The following is a 21,649-nucleotide window of genomic DNA, read 5'->3' on the forward strand; positions in this document are numbered from 1 at the left end:
CTCAGGAGGCTTTCTCTTTCCTGCCTCTTGTCCTAAGGCTGATTCCTGGTTGGTATCTCTCTCTTGTGTCTCTCATTTTATACTTTTTTTTTTTTTTTTTTGGTTGGGGGAAGGCTAGGGTCTAATGGAAGACCATACGGTGGGGAGGGGTCATGGAACAGAGCCCCTGAATCTCTCCCATTTCAACTTGCTACTTTGAGAGTAAAAAAAAGACTAAATCTCCTTGGCTGTGATCAGGAGATAGTGTGTTGGCTCCCCTGATACTGGAATCCAGTCCCACTTTTGCAGCTCTTAAATCATGCTAACTAAAGCCGTCAGTTCCAATAACCAGCTTTTCTGGTGGTGCAGCTTCAGAGTTTCACCAAATGCTTAGCAAGGTAGTGTTCTCTTTTTATGGGTATAGTTCAAACTTGTAGGCTGCTGTTGTAGCTAGCTGTGGGAATGTTTGCTTTACATAATGTTAATAGGCAGCTGTGTTTATGCTTGTTCCTCAGTTACTTGAGGGCATTTCCCCCAGACTAAAAAAAAGGAAAAAAGGTATGTTGTGTTTTTTCAAACAGTAAATTTTAATTGAAAAGGAATGTAGTTTCTAGAAGAAGTTTGGGGCAGGTTTTACTCCTAGGCTTTATTCTGTTAATGTTATGAAAGAAACTTTAACTCCTTCTAAGAAGTGCCAAGTTGACAATTCCTGGAAATGTTCATGTTCTATTTATGCTCAGCACCATAGCAGAGAGGGTGGCAATACCATTACCAAAATAATACCGCCAAGATGTTCTAAGTGACAAATGAGAGGCTTGTGGTTTTATAACCTAAATACAAGACTTTAAAAGCATCTCCCAGTTCTACCATTTGTTGATAAGGTCTGTGAGTGCTGAGTAGTAATGGTGAAGTTGCTGTGGAGAATTATAGATGAAGTAGAGCGTATCTGCAGTGACTTGTCCTGTTGCTAGAACTATAGAAGGTTAGAGCTGGAAGGGATCTTAGAAACACTTTATAGATGAGGAAACGAAGGGATATCCAAGTCTAACAGCATGCATATGGGTTCTTCTGTTGAAATAGTAGAACTTCGTGTAACATGAAAATAGGAATTTCTCTGAAATATATTGGGTAGTTCACAACTTTGAAGGAATGATAAAGGTTTCAGGGCTTAATAAGGGCAGGAATGAGGCAACAGTGGGGGATCTCAGGCCATCAGATGGTCATCTCCAATCAAGTTTCTACACTGTACCTTCCTTCCAGATTCAGACTATTGGCCAAACTTGGGTCATGAGCCCTTCCCCTAGGACACCAGAATCACCTGAAGTGGGGAAAGGAAGTTCAAAAAGAAAGAGGTGAAAGCTGATTGAAGCAAGAGTTGTCTACTGTGCCATCTTCCTTCTTTTTGGATTGAATAGGTCTCACACCCATGGGCCTGGAAAACAAATGATAGCCCTTTAAGGGAGGAGGATGCTTTACCTCTTCTTCATACAGCAAGGCCCAGGTTGAGGGCCAAAGGTGGTAGATAAAACGCTGGAGAGCAGTTTTGGAGCAGCATAGTTCTCCTTAAACTTTTCCAAAATCAGAATGTATTGGGGAAGAAAAATGGATTGAGAATGTAGATGTAAAGAGGAGGTTTAGAAAGAGAATTTGAATTGGGTACTGGCCTAAGGGCTTTAGATATATAAACTCACTTTATTATCATAATAGCCCTTTGAAGTAGGCACTACTGTTATCATTTGCATTTCACAGATGAGGAGACTAAGGTGTTAGATAAATTGCTCAAGGTCACACAGCTTGGCAGTAGCAGACCTGAGGTTCAAACACTGACAGTCTGGCTCACAGTCTGTGCTTCTAATCACTAGGGTCCTGTCTCTATCAGTCTACTACCAGTCTTAGATCTGATTGGAGTCACATGGCTTAGATGACCTGACCTGGGCTAGCTGCAGCTTCTTTATTTTCTGACCCTTGCTTGCCTCAGGTCTCACATACAGCCGGCATTTTCATTATGTGTATGTCAGTCTCTTTTTTAACAGTTACCACATTTAAAAAAATACAAAAGAAAATGAAAGATGTTTTCTAAGAAATATGATTAGGTAAAATAAAGGTTTTGAATGTGATTGACATGGACATTTTTGTTCATTTAGTTTTTAAATGTATCTCTTCCCTTTCAATCTCTTTATTATTAATTAGTCATGTGCTACGGGCAAATGTGACTTTTCAGGCCTTTCATATTTGTTTGAGCCCTTTTATTCCATCATGTGCCAGTCACAATTCATTCAGGAGGCAGAAACCACACAGTAATTTAAATAGGGAAAACTTAATATAAAGAATTTTCTTTTCTTTTCTTTTTTTTTTTTTTTTTTGAGACAAGAGTTTTACTCTCGTTGCCCAGGCTGGAGTGCAATGGCGCGATCCTGGCTCACTGCAACCTCCGCCTCCCGGGTTCAAGCAATTCTGCTTCAGCCTTCTGAGTAGCTGGGATTATGGGTGCCCGCCACCATGCCTGGCTAATTTTTATATTTTTAGTAGAGACGGGGTTTCACCATGTTGGCCAGGCTGGTCTCGAACTCCTGACCTCGGGTGATCTGCCCGCCTTGGCCTCCCAAAGTTCTGGGATTACAGGCATGAGCCACCGTGCCCGGCCAATATAAAGAATTTTTAACTGGTGAAAAGCAAACCACGGTTAACCACTAAATGGGGTAAAAGAGGTCTCTAAGTAATACAGGAATGGCAGAAGCTACTTTTTCTGAGGTTGAAAGGTAGTGCAGGATACAGTCACTAAGAATGTGGAAGAGGGCCCTCCCCACCTCTAAGGCTGAGATTCAGACTTCGGTGGAGTTGAAGTGACTGTCACACTAGCTGGTCTGTAAGAGCAGCCTACCTGGTAGCTAACTTGAAGAAAATCCAGAGAAAGAATTGCATGAAGTCAGAAGAATAATAAATGACCAAAATGAGAAATTTTGAAATTATTTTAAAAAATCAAATAGAAATTCTGGAGCTGAATTAGGAAAAATAACTAATGCATGCAGGCTTAATACCTAGGTGATGGATTGATAGGTGCAGCAAACCACCATGGCACACATTTGCCTATGTAACAAACCTGTATATCCTGCACATGTAGTCCAGAACTTAAGGTAAAAATTAAAATTAAATTCTGGAGCTGAAATAAAAATTAATGGACTGAAAAATGCAATAGAGAGTATCAACAGCAGAACTGATCAAGCAGAAGAAAGAATCTGTAAACTTGAAGATGTTATTTAAAATTACAGTTGGAGGAGAAAAAGAATGAAAAGGAATGAAGAAAGCTTATGGGATTTATGAGACAGCATCAAAAGAACAAACATTTGAGTAATAGGAGTTAAGGCAGAGGAAGAGAGATAAAGTGGTAGAAAGCTGTTTTAAAGAAATATTAGCAGAAAACTTTCCAAATCTGGGGAAAGATATAATATCCAGGTACAGGAAGGTCAAAGTCTCTAATTAGATTCAATCCAAACAAGACTACACTAAACCATATTATAATTAAACTGTCAAAAATCAAAGACAAAGAGAAGACCCTGACAGCAGCAAGAGAAAAGAAGCAAATAACATATAAGACAATTTCAATAAGCCTAGTAGTACATTTCTCAGCAGAAACTTTATAGGCCAGGAGAGAGTAGGATGATACGTTCAAAATGTTGATGGAAAAAAAAAATTGTTAACAATGAATAGTGTAGCCGGCAAAATCGTTCTTTAGAAGTGAAGGAGAGAATGATACTTTCCCAGATAAAGCTGAGAAAGTTTATCACCACCACACCTGTTTTTACAAGAAATGCTAGTGGAGTCTTCAAGTGGAAAGAAATGGAAGGTTAATAATAACATGGAAACGTATGAAAGTATAAAACTTACATAGTCAAATTCAGAATCTCCAATACTGTCATGGTTGTATGTAAATCATTTACATCTTTAGTTTGAAGGTTAAAAGATGAAACTATTAAAATGTATATAACAACTTGTATATACAAAACAAAAAGACATAAATTGTGCCATCAAAAACTAAAATATGGGGGTGATGGTGGAGTAAAGTGTAGAATTTTTTGTATGTGATCAAAATTGAGTTGTTATCAGCTTAAAATAACTGGCTATTTATAAAATGTTTTTGTAAGCTTCATGATAACCACAAAACAAAAACCTATGGTATATACACAAAAAATAAAAGGTAAGGGACCAAAGGATATCACTAGAGAAAATTACCTAATCACACTGGAAGACAGCCAGAGGAAGGAAAGAACAAAGCATCTACAAAGCAACCAGGAAACAGTTAACGAAATGGCAGAAGCAAGACCTTATCATTAATTACCTTGAATGTAAATGGATTAAATTCTCCAGTTAAAAGACAGGGTGTCTGAATGGGTTTTATAAAAAGCACAAGACCCAACTATATGCCACCCACAAAAGATTCACTTCCTTTTTAAGAACACATATAGAGTGAAAATTAAGGGGTAGAAAAAGATTTTCCATGCAAATGGAAACCAAAAGAGAGTAGGGGTGGCTATACTTATGTCAGACCAAGTAGATTTTAGGTCAAAAATTGTCAAAAGAGACAAAGAAGGTCATTATGTAATAATAATAAGGGGGTCAATTCATTAAGAAGGTATAATAATTGTAAATATATATGCACCAATCATTGGAGCACCTAAATATATAAATCAAATATTAATAGATCTGAAGGGAGAGACAGACTAGAATATAATAATAGTAGAGAACTTTAATACCCCACTTTCAGTAATGGATAGGTTACCCAGATAAAAAAAGTAATAAAGAAACAGTGGATTTAAACTACACTTTAGACCAAATGGACCTAACAGACATTTACAGAACATTCCATCCAACGGTATCAAGAATACATATTTTGATTAGCCTAGTAACGAATAAGGATATTGAGTAAGTAATACAAAGTCTCCCATTAATGAAAAGCCCAGAACCTGATGGCTTCATTGCTGAATTCTGCCAAACATTTAAAGAACAAATACCAATCTTTCTCAAACTCTTCTACAAAATTGAAGAAGAGGAAATACTTCCAAGCTTTTTTTGTAAGGCCAGAATTTACTTTGATATCAAAGCCAGATAAGGATACAAGAATAGAAAATTACAGACCAATATTCTTGATCAACATAGGTGCAAAAATTGTCAACAAAATACTAGCAAACTGAATTTAACAGCACAGTAAAAGAATCATTCACTGTGATCAAAGGATGCAAGGATGGTTTAACATACACAAATCAATAAATATGACATACCACATTAACAGAATGAAGGACAAAAACTATGTGATCATCTCAATAGATGCAGAAAAAGCTTTCGACAAATGTCAACATCCCTTCATTATAAAATCTCTCAACAAATTAGGTATAGAAGGAATATACTTCAACACAAAAAAGGTTATATGGGACAGACTCATAGCTAACAGTGGAAAACTGAAAGCTTTTTCTTTTAAGATCAGAAACAAGAGAAGGATGCCCACTCTCACCACTCTTACTCAACATAGTACTGGAGGTTCTAGCCAGAATAATTAGGCAAGATAAAGAAATAACAGGTATCCAGATTAGAAAGAAAGAAGTTAAATTATCCCTGTTTGCAGGTGACATGATCTTAAATATAGGAAACCCTAAAGACTCTACCAAAAAACTATTAGAACTAATAAATTTAGTAAAGTTGCAGTATACAAAATTAACATAAAAATCAGTAGTGTTTCTGTACACAAACAGCAAACTATTTGAAAAAGAGATCAAGGAAACAATCCCATTTTCAATAGCTACCAAAAGAAAAATACTTAGGAATACTTAACCAAGGAGTGAAAAACCTGTATAATGAAAACTATTAAAACATTGATGAAAGAAACTGAAGAAGACACAGATAAATGGGAGGAAACCTCATGTTCATGGATTGAAAGAATTAATACTGTTAAAATGTCCATACTACCCAAAGTGATTTATAGATTCAGTGCAATCACTATCAAAATTCCAGTGACATATTTTATAGAAATAGAAAAAACAATTCTGAAATTTATATGGAACCACAAAAGAGCCTGAATTGCCAAAGCAGTCTTGAGCAAAGAAGAACAAAACTGGAGGCATCATACTACCTTCTCTGACTTCAAAATATGCTACAAAGCTATACTAGTCAGAACAGCATGGTATTGGCATAAAAACAGACACATAGACCAATGGAACAGAATAGATAGTCCAGAAATGAATTCACACATTTATGGTCAGTTGATTTTCAACAAAGGTGCCAATAAGACACACTGGAGAAAGGACAGTCTTTTCAATAAATGGTGTTGGAACAACTGGATATGCAAAAGAATTAAACCCTCATCTCACACCATATATAAAAATAAACTCAAAATGGATTAAAGACTTAAACATAAGACTGAAATTATGAAACTACTAGAAGAAAACCTAGGGGAAATGCTCTATGACATTGGTCTGGGCAATGGATTTTTTGGATATGACCCCAAAAGCACAGGCAACAAATACAATAGACAAATGGGATAAACAAAAGCTTCTGCACAGGAAACAACAGAGTAAAGAAGTAACCTATGGAATGGGAGAAATTATTTGCAAACCATATATATGATAAGGAGTTAATGTCCAAAATACACCAGGAACTGTAAAAACTCAATAGCAAGAAAACAACCCAATTAAAAAATGGGCGGCCAGCACAGTGGTTCATGCGTGTAATCCCAGCACTTTGGGAGGCCAAGGCGGGTGGATCGTCTGAGGTCAAGAGTTCAAGAGCAGCCTGGCCAATATGGTGAAACCCTGTCTCTACTAATAATATAAAAATTAGTCAGGCGTGGTGGCACTCGCCTGTATTGCCAGCTACTTGGGAGGCTGAGGCAGGAGAATCACTTGAAACCAGGAGGTAGAAGTTGCAGTGAGCCAAGACTGAGATTGTGCGACTGCACTTCAGCCTCGGCAACAAGAGCGAAACTCCATCTCAAAATAAATAAATAAATAAATGGGCAAAGGATGGGAATAGACATTTCTCAAAAGACATACAAATGGCCAACAGGTATATGAAAAAAATGATCAACATCGCAAATCACCAGGGAAATGGAAATTATAATGAGATATCACCTCATACCTATTAGAATTCTAGGTGCTTATTAAAAATATGAAAGGTAACAAGTACTGGCAAGGATGTGGAGAAAATGGAACCTTTGCATACTTGGTGAGAATGTAAATCAGTATAGCCATTATGGAAAACAGTATGGAGGTTCCTCAAAAAATTTAAAATAGAACTCTGTGTCTTAGCAGTCCCACTACTGGGTATATATCCAGAAGAAGTGGAGTCAGTATATCAATGAGATAGCTACACTTTCATGTTCACTGCAGTATTATTTACAATAGCCAAGATGTGGAATCAACCTGAGTGTCCATCAACAGATGAATGGATAAAGAAAATATAGCATATATACATAATGAAATACTATTCAGTTTTTAAAAAGAAGGAAATACCATCATTTGTGACAACATGGATGAACCTAGGTGATATTATGCAAAGTGAAACAAGCAAGGCACAAAAGGAGATACCATATAATCTCACTTATATGTAGAATCTAAAAGAGTTGAACTCATGGAAGCAGGGAGTAGAATGGTAGATACCAGAGGCTGGGGGAGATGTGATTGGGGAGATGTTGGTCACAGAATGCAAAGGTTAGTTAGACAGGAGAAATAAGTTTAAGAGATCTGTTGTGCAACATGATGACTATAGATAATTAACAACCTATAGTTGGCCCTTTGGATCTATGGATTCAACCAACCACAAATAGAAAATATTTGAAAAAAAAAAAACCACAATAAAAAATAACATTTCAGCAATAAAAAAGAATACAAGTGAAAATATAGTAGGACAACAATTTACATAGTACTTACCTTGTATTAGGTATTATAAGTAATCTAGAGATTATTTAAAATATATGGGAGGAGCTATGCAGGTTATATGGAAATACTATTACCGTTTTATATCAGAGACTTGAGCATCCATGGATTTTGGTATCTTGGGTGGTAATGGGGGCCTGTAGTCCCCCTGGAGATTCTGACAAATGACCGTAGACTGTATTGCATTCTTGAAAATCACCTGAGTAAATCTGACATGTTTTCTTCACAAAAAATGATAAGTATATTAGGTAATGCATATTTTAATTATCTCTATTTAGCCATCCTGCAATGACCATCCTGCTATGGTCCCAATGTCTCCCAGAATTCAACTTAATCCCCATTGTGGTGATATTAAGGGGTGGTAATAAGGGGTGGTATTAAGGGATGAAGTAATTAAGTCATAGGGGCTTTACCCTCATGAATAGATTAGTGCCTGACTAAAGGGCTGGAGGGAACTAGCTTAGGCTCTTCTTGCCCTTTGGCATTCTGCTGTGTGAGGGCACAGTGTTAGCCTCTTCTGCCACGTGAAGATGCAGCAAGACGGCCCTCACCAGACACCAAATGCTTGATCTTGCACTTTTATCTTGAACTTCCAGCCTCCAGAACTGTGAGAAATAAATTTCTATTGTTCATAAATCACCCAATCTGTGATATTTTGTTATAGCAGCAAAAATGGACTGCCAGTGTTCATATTTCAAAACATCATGTTATACACGATAAACATGTACAATTTTTGTCAGTTAAAATAATAAGTTAATTAAAAAAAGAGATAGCCAGTGTTTATAATAAATGAATCATCTTAACATTTGAGTTTTTGCTGTAGGGGAGGAAAAATCTCTTTTCCTCATTCATTCGAGGTTCATGACTGAGGCCCTTATAACAAAGGACAGATAAACAAGAGCAAGCATAGTAATTTATTTAATATAAATTTTACATGACACAGGAACTTTTATAAGGGAGTGAAGACCCAAAGAGATGGTTAAACTTGTGTATTTTCATGCTAGGTTTGATGGCATGTGGATGGTTGTGGGAAAATGGGATTGGAAAAAGAATATAAGCTCTAATGATAATGAACTAGGGTAAACTTTGCTAGGGCTATGTGTTCCTAATCTCTCTGTGATCCGCATCTTCCGAAATAAGGATGCTCCTTTCCTCTGGGGATAGGGAAGGCATTGCACATGAGAGTCACCTTACCTGTTTCAGGGGAAGGTCAGAAAATCCTTTCTAGGGTTTACAACCTGCTTTAAGGGAGAATCGGGAGAAACATGGGAGCTGAGGGGAGGTTAGAGTGACCTGCCTGCTTATGCTGTCTTCTCAGATTCCAAGTGCCATATCTTGGGCCAGTGTGTCCTGAATCTCATCATTACCGTTGGAAATTCCGTTTCAGAAGCCCACTCTTTGCTAAACTCCAGTTACTTCTAGAACTGGACACTGCTGCTGAAATTTGGAATTTCTTATGTGATGCCAAAAAAAGAAGAAAATTTAGAAGATTATGAGTATGTATATATACTTTTTTTCTTCAGAGAGTAAAACTTCTGAATCAACTTGAAGTAGTCTTTTCAAATTGTTATCAAGGCATGCTGCTATTTCAACTATTAGAGAGAGAGCACCGGACTTAAAAGACCTTCTCTAAATGATTCTTCAGGAACTAGGAAGAGCATTTTTCACTCTGCTGTTTAAAGTATTTTGTTTGTCTTTCTATGATATACTGTTTCAAAGTGTTTCACTAGATTATTATATAACCTGATTTTTTTTCAGTGTCTTCTGTTTGTATGCTTTTAAGTTTCTAAATCTTTTCATTGTTTTTCCCCAAATTGTTGGACTCTGAGTAAGCTTTTGCCAGTGGCATTTTAAAATATATTTATATCCTTCAGATGCTAAAAATAGTTTGTGCACTTTTAAATGGTTGAAAAAGAAAAGAAGATTACATGATGTTTGAAAATCACATGAAATGCAAATTTCAGTGTCTATAAATAAAGTTTTATTGGAACACAGCCATGCTTATTTGTTAACATGTTGTTTCTGGCTGCTTTCACAATACACCAGCAGGGCAGAGTCAGGTAGCTGCAACAGAGACCTTATGGTCCACGAAACCTAAAATATTTACTATCTGGCCCTTTACAGAAAAAGCCTACCACCGCTGGTATAGAGTGAGAAAGGCCAGAAACCAGAAAAAAAACCTGTGGCTTTTCCCAAAAAAGCTTTGGTTTTTTTCTTATGACTGGAATCAGCTTTATTTGCCTTTCTTTACTTGGTGCCTAACTGAGTGCTGGATTAAAGCAAATGCTTAGTTCTAAAATTGTTTTGAGAGTCAAAACTGGGGAGGCCTTTCTTCAGGGTAAACTTTTCCTATGAATATATATCATTATCTTTGCCATTTTTTTGAGTTAGATTTTGCCAGAAGAGATTTGTCATACCAGGGCCATTGAAGCTTTTCTTTCATTTCTAAAATTGTACATAAGAGAAAAATAATTAGGTAAACCAAACAGATAAAACCCTTTTGTGCTCTGCGCATTCACACGAGGATTTAGTTTCAGCTTATCCTGTGTATTTACTCATGGTTTAGTCTCAAGATTTTTAAGTATTGGCATGATGAGATAATGTTAGCATTTGAATACTAACCACAGAAAGCATTAAGCAAGGTCTGCAGTCATGAAGCATTTGCCTTTTGTTCCCATCCATTAGGTATTTAATGTATTTTTTACATCCCCCCACCTTGTCTTTGTTTTCACCTCCTTTGAAGGAAATCTTTTGTCATTGAGACTCAAACGTTCTGATGAGTAATGCTAAGCCAGGGTATGAATTTCTTCCCATTCCCTGAGATAGCCATTGTACTATTAATATTTCTGTCTGTTGTTTAGAAGTGTAGCCTGTATTAGGTTTCTCAGTGCCCTAAGGAATTTAACATTTTAAGTGCTCGTAGAGTGCTGTGGGCTCTAAAAGGTTTCGAAAGCATTCCATCAGAAATAGAAGCTAGAGAGCCCTTGTCCTTCAAGGAGTTTGAAGTCTGTATGGTAAGAGAGGGGTAACATGCATATGAATTCTGAACATGTACTAGCAGCCTACAAAGTGAATGGAATTCCACCAGAGCATGCAGCATGAAGGAGCGATCTCAGCGGGGAAGGGAATAAAGTAGGGAGTGCTTCGAAGGTGAATCTGGGTTTTATGGAAGGTAGAGTCATTGGTTCCAGGGAAAGAAGCCAGTCCAGACGGAGGAGATGCCAAGTACTTCCCTGACATCTCAGGATGCCTTGCTAGAACATTAAACCCAGCATGTTGCAGATGGAATGAGTTTTTCTCACTAAATCTAGTTCCTGCTCCTGCCCTCAGTATTTCCATCAATGTCATGGTTTTCTGAGTTACGCACCTGCCGCTTACTTTAGGCTTTTATTGCTTCTCCAAACTACTTTGTAACTGGTCTGCCTGTACAGAGAAGCTGCCAGATTTGTCTTCCAAAGCTTTCTTCCTATCACTGTGACCCCTGCACACCATTCCAGCATCCATTGTGCCATTCTCTGGAGAACCGCTCTTCCACATACTAGCCAAATTTGACTTCCTTCAGTTTTTTTTTTTTTTTTCTTTTGAGACGGAGTCTGGCTCTGTCACCCAGGCTGGAGTGCAGTGGCGCGATCTCTGCTCAGTGCAAGCTCCGCCTCCCGGGTTCACGCCATTCTCCTGCCTCAGCCTCCCGAGTAGCTGGGACGACAGGCGCCCGCCACCACGCCCAGCTAATTTTTTGTATTTTTAGTAGAGACGGGGTTTCACCGTGTTAGCCAGGCTGGTCTCGATTCCTGACCTCGTGATCCTCCCGCCTTGGTCTCCCAAAGTGCTGGGATTACAGGTGTGAGCCACTGCGTCCGGCCCAGTTTGTTTTTTAATGTGCTGTGCTGTTGGGTTTTGTTTGTTTGATTTTTGTTTTGCCTCAGTGTCTTTGCCTATAGTGTGAATGTTTTTACTTCTCTGTTTGCCATGTTAACTCCCGTTCCTCCTTTGGGGTTTAGCTTAGGTGTTTTTTCAGGAAGCCTTCCCACACCTTCTATGTTGGATTAAGTCCTCTCTCACGGGCTTCTGAGCATCTTGCACTTCCTATTTGGTGTACTTCTCTATAATAGGTTGTAACTTCCAGAGGGCAGGGACCTAGTGCTATTGGACAAATGGTAAGTGCTCAAATAAAAGATGTTTTTTTCTTAAAATATATTTAAATTTTCCTCATTGTGTATAAAATTAATTTCAGACATCTTTAAATTCATTCCAGACCTTCCGTAATATGGCCCGACCTTGTCTATATTAATTATTGAATTAGATTTGGCAACATTTAACAGAAAACCCAAATGACAGTGATTTTAACAAGATGGAAGGTTTATTTTTCCCTTCTCCTCCTCTTCCTCCTGTTTCTCCTCCATATCCTTCTCTCTGTCTCTCTCTGTCTCACACACACACACACACACACACACACATACACACACACATCTGTAAGTAGTCTCCAGGGCTGTGGGCTGGTATGACGGCTCCACAGTTACCAGAGGCCAAGGCTTCTTCTCTCTTTATGCTTTGCCATCCTTGGCACGTGATTTCCATTCTCAAGATTCCCTCACGGTCCTAAGTGGCTGCTGGAGCCCCAGGCCATCTTGTCCCTTGTGGGAATAGTGCTAGCAGAGTAGAAGGGAGACTCAGAGAGAGGAAGACAAAAAGGAAGCTAACATGAAAAAGACATTTTCGTCAAATGCTAGTTCTTTGAACTTCTGGGAAGAAAAGAGTTTCTAGGAGACCAGAACTTTTTACTGCTTTGAAGATTCCAAATTCCTGAGAATATGATTCAGTTAGTGAGTAACATTCTCTGTGCTGGCAAAGGAGGAAATTACCTGGATCTGGACCTATCTTTGGAGGATGGGAGAGGAGCTTTTATCTCTCCCCCACTGATACAACGATATTGTAATGTCTTTTCAGTAGGCATTTGCCTGAGCTCTTTTTTTTGGACTATAATTTCCCCCCACCCCACTTTCTCTAATCTCTGCTTCTCAAAATCTTATCTATTCTTCAGAGCCTAATTCCTTTCTTTTCCCAGAAGCCTTTCCACATTCTCCTCAACTGGGATTTTTTTTTTCTTTGAACCTCCACAGATTTTTGTGATGATTTCTCCATGTTTTAACATAGTTACCTGTAAACTTATCTAACTCTTCCCTAGCTCCCTCTCACCATCTAATGCCATCCCCTTGAGTTAAGTCAGGGACTATGCCTTGTTCACATCTGCTGCAGCCATCACAGAACCTTTAACAAAGTAGGTTCTTAAATCTTAAACGAGTGCATGCTGTGAGGGAAGGAAAGCAAATAGACTTTTTGGCTCAAAGAATTGATGTGTTTAGAAGACAGGTAAAGAGAGAGGGGACGAGTTGTTGGATGATCTTGATATCTAGGCTTTGGATCTGGGCTTGGTAGTGTAGGTGAGTGAGCCCTGAATATGAGGGAGCTGGCCTAGGGAGAGAAAAAAACCATCACTTCAACTCCTGTCTTCCAGGGTGTTGACTTCATTAACTGCCCCACATCCACCAGATTTCCCCAGATCTTAGTTGACATAGAGACATTCATTCTGTTTCTCGCCTTAAGAAAATCCAACCTGAGTTAGCTTCAGTTGGTGCTGCTGCTAGGCCTGATGGTGATAGGCTTTGGGAGGAACTGAGAATCCCATATGCTAGGTGGTATCTGAATGTGGCATTACGAGATATAATGCTCTCAACTCTGCAATTTCTCTTGTAAGAGGGAAACAATTCAACCTGTTCTTTGACTCCTTTTCTGGGTATTCTTGGCTCCAGGCTTCTTAGAACACTGTTCACACTGTTCCACCACCCCCAATCTTTACCTCCATTCTCTCTACCCTCCCAGCCCCGACCGAAACACAATTCTTTTCAGGCAAGTGCACCGTACAGGTGCTCTGGTGGTCCCGTAACTGAGGATGTAGTTGCCAGCCTTTTAGCAATATCGAGAGTTCTCTGCAGGCTCTTGAGAGCAGTGGCCTTGGTTAAATTGGACAGAATCACCTTTTTGGTAAATTCCCTTCCGATTCATTTCACAAATGGCTTAAATCATTTATGTTGTTTTGTTCAGTCCACTCAGGAAATGAAAGCATTGCCATTTTAATTGTTTTAGAACAGCATTTTACACCTAATATAGACTCCCAAAGCCAGCCAAATGCAGATTTTGGCTCCTAGATCGCTGACTGCATGCTGACTATGTTCTTGAGTGCGGAAGAAAACAGATCCAGCCAAAGACTGATTACCTTCCAAAGGTCACAAAAGAAGTTTCTCTTTATCTAAGAAAGAAAGTAGGTGCCATTAGGTGTTGATTTTTAAAAAAAGTCCTTTTAATTTAAACAACATTTGAATAAAAATTATGGTATAATCAACCACAAATCAGTTGATTAAGTCTCAAATTTTGGCAGTCTCCCTTGGTTCTGTGTTCTTGGGCAGGTTTACTTTCTTTTTCTTTTTCTTTTTTTTTTTTTTTTTTTGAGACAGGGTCTGGTTCTGTTGCCCAGGCTTGAGTGCAGCAGCGTGATCTTCGCTCACTACAACCTCTGCCTCAAGCATTGCTCAAGCAACCCTCCCACTTCAACCTCCCAGTTAGCTGGGACTACAGGTGCATGCCACCACATCTGGCTAATTTTTGTATTTTTTCGTAGAGATGAGGTTTTACCATGTTGTCCAGGCTGGTGTAGAACTTCTGAGCTCAAGCGATCTGCCCACCTCAGCCTCCCAAAGTGCTGGGATTACAGGCATGAACCACCATACCCAGCCTCTTTTTTAAAAAAATAATTTTTTACTTTGAAATAATTTAAGACAAGAAGTTGCAAAAATAGTACTGAGAGATCCCAGGTACCTTTCACTCAGCTTCCCCCAATGATAATATCTTACATGATCATAGCACATTGTTAAAAGCAGGAAATTGACATTGGTGCAATACTAGTAATTCAAGAACAGACCTTATTGGAATAGGTTTTACATGCAATCTGTTTTTAGTCTGTGTAGTTTTGTGAAATTTTATTACCTTTGTAGATTCATATATGCTTTTGATTTTTAATGTTCACTTACCTTCAAATTATTTGGAGCCTTTTTTTTTTTTTTTTTTTTTTGTAGAGATGGGGGTTCCACCATGTTACCCAGGCTGGTCTCGAACTCGTGAGCTCAAGGGATCTGCCTGCCTTGGCCTCCCAAAGTGCTGGGATTACAGGTGTGAGCCACCACACCTGGCCTATTTGGAGCCTTTGTGTGAATAATTAATAATAGCAAAACTGGAAATTATTTAATCTGGAAATCTCAATGTAATACTCTTAACAAAAAGACTACTGGATTAGAAAGTAGAAAGTCAGGTTCTAATTCCAGCTCTTTAACTAGGCGTTAAACTTCTTTGGTTAAGTCATTTACATACTTGGTACATCATGTACTCATCTCTGAAATGAGTGAGCTAAATGAAACAAATCTTGATTTCCACTTTCCCTTCTCTAAACATCCTTATGTGTACTGTATTTTAAAAGGCACCATCTGTATTTTACCACATTGTTCTGGCCAAAAACTTAGGCATCATCCTTGTTTCCTTCTTTGCTGTACCTACCCTCTTTCCTTCTGTATATTCCATTAGCAAGTCTTCCGCAACATTCCCCAAATCTGTCTACTTGACTGCATCCCTTGCCTGGATTACTGCAGTAGCCTCCACGTGTACTTTCCTGTAAAACGTTTTCCACATGGCAATCAGAGCCATGTTTTAAACACAGAAATCAGACTTTGTTATTCCTCTGCTTAAAACCTCCTCCTAGGACTTCACATTGCACTGAGAATCAGAGCTCCTCACCAGGGCCCAAAAGGGACACCGTGACCTGGGGACTCCTGCTGGCTTCTCCAGTCACATCTACCATTCCCTGCTTTCTCCCTGTAGCCCAGCACAGGCCTCCTCTGTCACTCCAGTCGGCCAAGTCAGTGCCCACCTCGAGGCCTTTGTTTCAGCCTAGCCGTTCTCTGTGCCTGGTGTGCCCTGCTCCCAGTTTTGCTCTAATAAGTGGCTCCTTCTGGTAATTTAGGTGTCAGGCCTCCTTGATGAGGCCTGCCTGATCAGTCCAAATTAGCCACCTCCCAAGTCACTTTCTGCAACATTATCCTTTTTGTTTCTTGCACAGCATTTAACACTATCTGGAATTATCCTCCGCACTTGATTGGACTTGTTACTTGACAAGTGAATCTCCCTTCTCTAGACTGTAAGCTCTTTGAGAAGTAGGGCAGCTTTAACTGCCTGGTTTATCCTGCGTCCCCAGACCCCAGGACAGTGCCTGTCCCATCAATAATTATGTGTTGAGCAGATGCATTTATGAACCAGATCATCACAGAGGATTTTGAAATTGAAAAAATTACTTAATTAAATGAAATGTTTAAAATCATTAATTTTTGGGGATTCTGAAGGGAACTTTTATGATTAAATTTCTGTGTACTACAGGTTGCCTATTGTGTAGTCGTGTTTTAGTAAAAGTTCTTTTCCTGAGGCAGGACCATTTCATATGGGAAAGATACGTTTTCTGTGCTCTAGGGACAATTTCCTGTCTGCCTTGAACACATTAGACAGATGACCTTAATGATCGGAAGAGATGCATTGGAAATACATTCCTTTCCCCCATCAGCAGTGCTTTTGCATTAGCATTGAGCAGGGTTTGACTTTCTTGGTGATACAGAAGGTGCAAGAAGCCTAGTATCATGTGGTTTGACATTTAATCAGACTTGCTTTCCTTGTTAACCTAAAGGCCTTCCTCTTCTTTGGAATTTAATGTGTCAATTTAATGGCTCCTAGAGCTGGAACAGATGGAGCTGCTGATGTTCTCACTTAAATGAAAAGAACATGATTTATATCCTCAGCTTCGTTTCTTAAATTCTTGTTGAACTTTCATTTGATTGTCAGAGCCACATAACCAGAATGTCACTAAATTTGCTTTGGCGGCATTACCATCTACTTTTGCTTTTTAAGCAGTTTTGGAAATGTGATGTAGTATAGGAATATGAGTACATGTTTTTAAACATGTATTATTCGGAGTTAATGATTCACTGCTGCTGAAGGGGTGGTTTCTGTGTGAAGGCAATGGTTATTTTTTTCATTAAATATTCTCATCAGAAGTTAATATGTTTTTCTTCTCTTATTCTGGAGTTCTCTTATAAAAAATACATGTACTCATATAGCTGCCAATGAGACAAGTGTTGACATTTTGGTTTCTTTTGTTATGGTTTTATTGTTGTTATTGCTAATGAATGATTTTTGAAGCAAATATGTACTTTCAAGCAAATATGTACAAATATGAAGTTGGAAGATGATATTTTCTCTTAAAAGCATTTTACCATTTTCACATTGCCATGCCCTTAGCTTTCAGGGTGTTTTCTTGAGTCATTATTTTCTTTTGTTGATTCTTTAAAATGTACCAATGGTGAGTGTGAATTCATAGTGTGAAAAATGTGGGTGATAGACTATGTTTAGACGTAGTTCAAGATAACAGTTTATATAAAAAATTGATGCTTTAAAGCATTTGCTACCAAAATTTGTTTTTGTATGTGTGTGTTACCTTTACTCTTCTCCTTGGGTCCACTTAATGGTTCTGTATTTTTTTGGAGAGCCAAATATGACTTGAAGGTAGTCGGGGAGAGGGAGGAGGAGCAATATGAAATGAGTGGGCTGTTTTATCAGAAGCCACTTATTCACAGGGCCTCAAGTGACAGCTGTTGGGAGAAGTGATATTCATACTGATGGGGGTAAAACTGCCTACCCATTTTGGGGAGCTTTTGTTTTCATAATAAAACTTCTTTGTACAAATAAAGGCTGTTCTAAAGGAGAGGATTTATTGCAATTGAGTGTTTTCCATTCTGGCAGCATCTGACTGAAAATCATTTCAGAAATTCTTAGTATTGCATGCAATCATTGTTTAGTAGCTAGATCTTTTTAACTTTATGATAGAATTGTACATTTCATTTCTGTTTTAAGTCCTATCCATGTATTTAAGTAGTGTAATAAATTATTTTCTTGCCAGCATGGTGACTTGAGTGAAAAAAATGTGTATAATTTGGCCAATAGTCTAATTCTGTGACCTCTGCAATCCAAAGGGATGCCGTGGCTTTTACCTTGGTTACATTTCAGATGACTTTAATTGGCCTGAAATTCTATTAGTATGATTGATTCAGGATACTCATTCAAAGTCATCTCATCTGTCTGTGTCATTTGTCATGGATGAAATCTCTGGGCAGAGCGGTCATTGAACCTTGGTTAAACCTTAGACTGTGTCTGTCTGTCAATTTTATAAATGATTGGGAGGAAGGCACTCTTGTGAGTTCTGGATCAGTAGTGATATGATTCTGTTTCTGTTTTTTGTTTTTTTAAATCTACTGCTACATAACAAACCACTCCAAAACTTGGTACCTTAAAATAACCATTTTATCTTGGTCATGATTTTGTGGGTTAGGAATTAAGAAAGGGCTCAGCTGGGCAGTTTGTCTCTGATCCACATGGTGTCAGCTGAGGAATCTGGGGATAGGGGATCCACTTTTGAGATCTCAGACTTAGATGTCTGGTGCCTCGACTGGGATGCGTGGCTCTGGGCAAGGGGCTTAGCTGGGGCCCAGCATGTGGTCTCTCCATGTGGCTTAGGTTTCTTTCAGCATGAGAGCTGGGTTTCCCAAAATGTGAGGATGGAAGCTTCAAGGCTCAAGGTTTCTTAGGATGTAGACTCATAAGTCCCAGAACACCAGTTCTCCTGCTTATTGGTCAAGCAAGTCACTAAGTCCAATCCAGACTGGGGATCAGGAGGGGGTCGGGGAGGGGAGGAGCATTATCCTTCACTTTTCATTGGGAGAAGAAACAAAGGATTTGAGGCCATCATTAATGGCTAGTGATGAGATCACATCAGAATAGCATTTATTTAATAGCAATTTATTACTCTCCTGAGGTTCAGGTGGCTTAAAGTCCAAATATTAGTAGGTAGTTCCATGTAAGGGAATCCCATTCCAAGTGGCACAGCCTTCATTTAAACAAAACTCTGATGTAATTCATTCTAGTCATTTGATGGATGGAGACTCTAAAAGTGGCATGAATATAATCTCAAAATATCTAGAAAGATGTCAGTCCTCTGAGTCATTGTGCAAACTAGTTTGTTGAGAGAGTTCAAAGGCATCATGGATCTTAACAGCTAGAAAAGATTCTAAGAGATTACATCATCATTATCACCGTCCAGAAAGATTTATTTAGCATCTCTTAGGTGCCAGGCCTTGGGAATACAGAGGAGAATATGACTGATTCTTGCCGTTGAGACATAGTTGAGGACATAGAACTGATACACAAGAGATGAATAGAAATCCATGGAATATAGACTAACTGGTAAATAAAAGTACAGGTGATAAGAGCACAAGAAGGAGAAGTAATCAATAGAGGCTTAGCTAGGGGCTGGGAAAGGCTGTAAGGACTTTCCATCACTCTGAAAACATGAAGTCCAAAGTGTTGGCCATTACCTACAAGTCCCTTTGAGATCTGGATCCCTGCATCCTCTCTGATCCCCTTTGCTACCTCTCTTTTCCTCACTCACTGGCCTTCTCCCATGGAAGTGTAGGCATTTGAGGATCTTTGCCACTTGCTCATTCCGCTGCCTGGAATGCTCTTTTTCCAGACATTCCCATAGTTTGCTTTCTCACTTCCATCAGATCTCTGGTCAACTGTGCTCTCCTCCAGCCTTCTCTGACCACTCTGTCAACTTCCTGTTCATCAACACAGTTTATCTCCATGAAGCCAGGGGCATTGTCTGCCTTGTTAATTATTGTATCCTGAGCACCTAGAGTAGTGCCTGGCATCATTGGTGCCCAACAAAATATGGTTGAATGTATGAATGAGTAAATGAATGCAGAATCTTGAAACAGGGTGTGCTTTTGGGCTGCTATAACACAATAGTGTAAACTGGGTAGCTTATAAACAATAGAAATTTAATTCCCACAGTTCTAGAAGCTGAGAAGTCCAAGATCAAGGCACCAGCAGATTAGGTGTCTGGTGAGGGCCCATTTCCTGGTTCATAGACGGTACCTTGTTGTTGTGTCTTCACATGGTAGAAGGGTCAAGATAGCTCTCTGGGGCTTCTTTTATATGGGTACCAATCTTGTTCATGAAGGCTCTGCCAAAGGTAAGATTTAGCAAAGTGGAGAATAGATGATATTGCTGGATGCCTGCAAGGCAGAGTGAAAGAAAAGCAGAAAGTTACATAATATATTCACAGATCATCTGCATCAGCTGTCTGATACCAGGGGTCCTTATTTTACAACTCTGAGTCCTGCAAACCATTTTGCGAATATGTAAGCATTTTAATAGGGCTTGCACAGGAAGTGATTTATTTTTTTCTTTATTTTTAACTTTTATTATAGGTTTGGCGATACATATGAAGGTTTGTTAGGTAGGTAAACATGTGTCACAGAGGTTTGTTGTACAGATTATTTCATCGCCCAGGTATTAAGCCCAGTACCCAGTAGTTATCTTTTCTGCTCCTCTCCCTCTTCCTACCCTCTCCCCTCAAATAGACCCGAGTATCTATTGTTTCCTTCTTTGTATTCATATGTTCTTATCATTCAGCTCCCACTAAAAAGTGAGAACATGCAGTATTTGGTTTTCTGTTCCTGCGTTAGTCTGCTAAGGGTAATTAGCCTTCAGCTCTATCCATATTTGCACAAAAGACATGATCTTATTCTTTTTTATGGCTGTGTAGTATTCCATGGTGCATATGTACCACATTTTTTTAATCCAGTTTGTCATTGATGGGCGTTTAAGTTGATTCCATGTCTTTGCTGTTGTGAATAGTGCTTTGGTGAACATTCATGTGTGTGTGTCTTTATGGTTGGATGATGTATATTCGTCTGGCTATATACCCAGTAATGGGATTGCTGGGTTGAATGGTAGTTCTGCTTTTAGGTCTTTGAGCCATAGTACTTTCCACAAGTGGTTCATTTTAACTAGAATAGCTGGTTCATGACTGGTGGCAGTTATTGGAGAACTTGCCTTTCTTGAAAAATATTCTGTACTATACCATTTCTTTGTCTTTTCTCCTGCTCATATTTCTGTCTGAAATATCCAGCTTTTTGTATTGACCTGTTGAAATTCCACATGAATGTTCCAAAACATAGTGACTTAAAACCACAATTTATTATTTCTCACAATTTGGTGTGTTGGCTGAGTTCAGCTGAGTGGTTTTCTGTTCCATGTGGTGGTGTCTGCTAGCATCACTAATACAGCAGATGTTTTCAGTTTCAGAACCTGGCTGGACTAGAATGCCCAAGAAAGCTTTATGCTCATGTTTCCTGTTGGCTATGGACTAGAGTTCCTTAGTTTTCTTCCATAATGTCTCATTTCCTCTGGTATCTAGACCAGCCACCTTACAGCATGGTGGCTGGGTTCCAAGTGTGAGAATAAGGAAGCTTCTACTTCATTTTACTTTTATTTATTTATTTTTTTTGAGACGGAGTCTTGCTCTGTTGCCCAGGCTGGAGTGCAGTGGCACAATCTCGGCTCACTGCAACCTCTGCCTCCTGGGTTCAAGCAATTCTCCTTCCTCAGTCTCCCTAGTGGCTGAGATTACAGGTGCACACCACCACACTGGCTAAATTCTGTATTTTTAGTAGAGATGGGGTTTCACCATGTTGGCCAGGCTGGTCTCGAACTCTTGACCTCAGATGATCCACCCACCTTGGCCTCCCAGAGGGCTG

General features: G+C 39.0%; 1 protein-coding gene and 1 long non-coding RNA gene across 16 annotated transcripts in view; one reads left to right on the forward strand and one right to left on the reverse strand.

The window, feature by feature from the left end:
- Positions 1 to 21,649, forward strand: part of CRADD (CASP2 and RIPK1 domain containing adaptor with death domain) — a 229,191-nt gene that overhangs the window by 12,523 nt on the left and 195,019 nt on the right. For 2 of the 15 annotated variants that reach the window (XM_054445249.1, XM_063646569.1), the window contains exon 3: positions 9,220 to 9,894. The exons of the other annotated variants lie outside the window; for them this stretch is intronic. In XM_054445249.1, coding sequence (XP_054301224.1) covers positions 9,220 to 9,323 — 104 coding nt within the window. In that variant the 3' untranslated portion in view covers positions 9,324 to 9,894. Of the gene's footprint in view, positions 1 to 9,219; positions 9,895 to 21,649 lie in introns of those variants that run through there. 15 annotated transcript variants of the gene reach the window in all.
- Positions 14,413 to 21,649, reverse strand: part of LOC129010744 (uncharacterized) — a 34,557-nt gene continuing 27,320 nt past the window's right edge. The window contains exon 3 of the long non-coding RNA XR_008493056.2: positions 14,413 to 20,122. This is a non-coding gene — a long non-coding RNA (uncharacterized LOC129010744). The remainder of the gene's footprint in view (positions 20,123 to 21,649) is intronic.

Source organism: Pongo pygmaeus, chromosome 10 (assembly GCF_028885625.2).
Source record: "Pongo pygmaeus isolate AG05252 chromosome 10, NHGRI_mPonPyg2-v2.0_pri, whole genome shotgun sequence".
Taxonomy (NCBI): domain Eukaryota; kingdom Metazoa; phylum Chordata; class Mammalia; order Primates; family Hominidae; genus Pongo; species Pongo pygmaeus.